Source organism: Tenrec ecaudatus, chromosome 18 (genome assembly GCF_050624435.1).
Source record: "Tenrec ecaudatus isolate mTenEca1 chromosome 18, mTenEca1.hap1, whole genome shotgun sequence".
NCBI lineage: Eukaryota > Metazoa > Chordata > Mammalia > Afrosoricida > Tenrecidae > Tenrec > Tenrec ecaudatus.
The window spans coordinates 48,183,852-48,186,400 of record NC_134547.1 but is presented as its reverse complement, the minus strand read 5'-3'; the positions used below and the strand labels follow the sequence as shown (position 1 = coordinate 48,186,400).

General features: G+C 58.4%; 1 protein-coding gene across 1 annotated transcript; it reads right to left on the bottom strand.

Annotated features, from left to right (window-relative positions):
• On the bottom strand, positions 1-1,623 carry CCL17 (C-C motif chemokine ligand 17). The gene is made up of 3 exons (XM_075537635.1): positions 1,512-1,623; positions 686-803; positions 1-232 (listed from the first exon to the last, which is right to left on the bottom strand). Exons 1-3 carry the CDS (start codon positions 1,579-1,581, stop codon positions 112-114), a joined length of 309 nt encoding a protein of 102 aa, XP_075393750.1. The 5' UTR covers positions 1,582-1,623; the 3' UTR covers positions 1-111.
• Between the last annotated feature and the right edge of the window lie 926 nt (positions 1,624-2,549).

Sequence of the window (2,549 nt, the reverse complement as noted above, 5' to 3'; positions counted from 1 at the left end):
AGTGCCAGTCAGAAAGGGGACGGCTTCCATCGTCGTCTTCGCGGTGGATCACAGCTCGGCCGTGAGACAGGACCACAGGGCAGCCAGTCTCCATGGGGTCCCGGGAGAAAATCAGGAAGCCTGGGCTGCAAGGCGCCGCTGCTTCACAAGCCTTTCCAAATACTGAACTGCCTTCTTCACCCACTTCTCCGTGGGATTCGAGCAGATGTCCCTGCCCTGCTCGGTCTTAAACCTATGAGGAAAGATGTCAGCGAGAAGGGCCTTCCAGTCCTGCCACTGGCCGACCAATAGCCCAAGGCCCTGAGAGGGACAGGAACCTGCCCGAGGCCACACAGCACCTGGGGAAGATCTGGGATGTCACACCCTGCCCTCAGGATGTCTTTTCTCCCAGGTCCCTCCAGCGCAGCCAGACTGGGAAGGAGAGTGCTGCAGAGGGGCTGGAGCTCCGAGACTCTCAGGGCTCTGCCCCAGACCTCCTACCCCCACCCCACTGCCCTGGGACAGGGACAGGGCCACGTCAGTCACTGATTGGTTGGCATGATAATCAGTGGAGAGGTTGGGCCTCACGGTCCCAGGGGTGTGGGGGGCGGCTGTCTCCTCAGTGTTCTGAGGACCCCGGGTTTGGGCTCCTGGGGACTGAGCAGGGGTGGGGTGGGGTGGGGTGAGGGAGGAGCGGCACACTTACACGATGTCCTTGCGGGGGCAGTCCGGGGAGGTCGTGTACCAGGACTTTAGCTTTTTGAAGGGAATGGTCCCTTTAATGTACTGCATGCAGCATTCCCGCCCCACGTTGGTTGCCCGGGCTGGAGAGAGAGAGGGAGTGTGTGTGTGTGCACGAGCAGAGCATGCACTCCAATCACCCTGGGTCACCCTGCTCTGCCAGGCTCTGGGCCGAGCCTCTACCTATGGCAGGTCATTCAGTCCTCTTCGCACACCTGGAGAGAAGAGGACTGTCATCAGCCCATTTTACAGGCCGGAAAATGAGGACCCTTATCTGTGTGCCCACACACACACACAATTCCCAACACCTGCATCACTCTAGAGCATGTTCTGAGAGCCCCCCCACTGACCTCTTTTGGACGGGGGCCACCTTGCTTTGACTAGCTCTATGGCCCTGTGACGTTTGGATGAATGTGCAGCAGATTATTGTGGGTGGGGACCATCTTACCTGCCTGGGAACGGAATATAAAATTTTCATGACCAGCCTCATTTTCTTTAATGCTGACACCCTTACATGAGAGAATTCGTCAGACATGCAAAGAAACCCTTGTGGTCAGTTTCCACCCGACGCTGTACGGACTAGAAGCACGATCCCGACCTCACCCCACGGCAGGAGGTGGGTGTCAGAGCATTGCTGTTCTTTCCCTAGGCGTGGACTCCCTCAGTGTCCCCTGCTGCCCCTACAGGCCCCTCATGGGACCAGGTGGGATATCATTGTGTTGCTGCCTGGCCTTAAGGCCCTGCCACCTGCTCCCTGTCCTCGCCCCAGTGCCCCTCACCAGTGCTCTCACCTGCTTGGGTGGGCTGCAGAACAGCCCCCAGGAAGAGGGCAGCCAGAATCAGCAGCATCGTGGGAGTCATGATTTGGAAAGCTCTGGAACTCGGTTGCTGTGTTCTGCTCCAGGGATGTACCAGGGAGGAGAGCTAGCTAGGGTGTGGAGACGACCTATTTAACCTCTTTGGGGGCTCTAGCCCCGCCTCCTGCTCCCTCTGCATGTCCATCCTGGGACCCATCCAGTTCAAAGAACTGGAGCTGCTTCTGCGGAAGTCCAGACTTGGAATGTTTGTGGCTTTCCCGAGAATGGGATAGACTGGGGACAGAGGTGGGGTGTGTTTGTCCGGGGGCCACCGCCGGGACATACTTCTCCTTTCAGAGGGGACAGTTCTTGGTTCCTCTATGAGCAGAAGCGAAAAATCTCTGTCCTCAGCTGGACTCATCTTTCTGTCTGAGGCTGGTGAGCTTCCGCCAGGCGCAGGACCCTGGTCGGGGAGGATAGGGATGGAGGAACCTGGGCGGGGTCAGAGAGGACCAGACTGCTCACCATGGACCCTGGATGAGCCCACGGCGCTAGCGCTCCACTGGGCTTGTTCTCACAGGCATGCACCTCTCTGTGGAGGACCAGACAAAGCCCAAAGCATCTTTGGTTGTGTCCCTCTGCCACAGAAGGTCCGAGTCGTTTGAGACTTCTGGGACATGTCAGACTAGGTGTCTGCTTCTATGGAGCGGGGTGAGTCACTGGGTGGTGGGACTCAGCTGCTGGACCTTGGCAGCTTGACTCTGCCCCGAAGTGCCTTGAAGACGGGCCTGACCATCTGCTTCCCCAAATCAGCCACTTGTGAGCTCAGAAAGCCCTTCTGAGCACTGTTCCATCTGACACACGCAGGGTCAGCCTGTGTCAGGCGTGAGTGAGGGTCACTTGGTCCATTCTGGACTCTCAGGACAGATGGGGGGGATGAGGAGAGTCAGGCACCTACCTCCTTACACACCTGACCTGGGGCCAGTCAGGTGGCTGCCAGGGAAAAGGGCCCATCATCTGTGCAGGGTTCCC

What these genes read in the sequence shown, in the direction of transcription:
- CCL17 (XM_075537635.1), bottom strand. Translation starts at nt 1,581, where the DNA reads ATGACTCCCACGATGCTGCTGATTCTGGCTGCCCTCTTCCTGGGGGCT. An exon ending in TCTGCAGCCCACCCAAGCAG is followed by an intron (nt 804 to 1,511) that starts GTGAGAGCACTG and finishes CTCTCTCTCCAG; the next exon opens with CCCGGGCAACCAACGTGGGG. An exon ending in TGCCCCCGCAAGGACATCGT is followed by an intron (nt 233 to 685) that starts GTAAGTGTGCCG and finishes CTTTCCTCATAG; the next exon opens with GTTTAAGACCGAGCAGGGCA.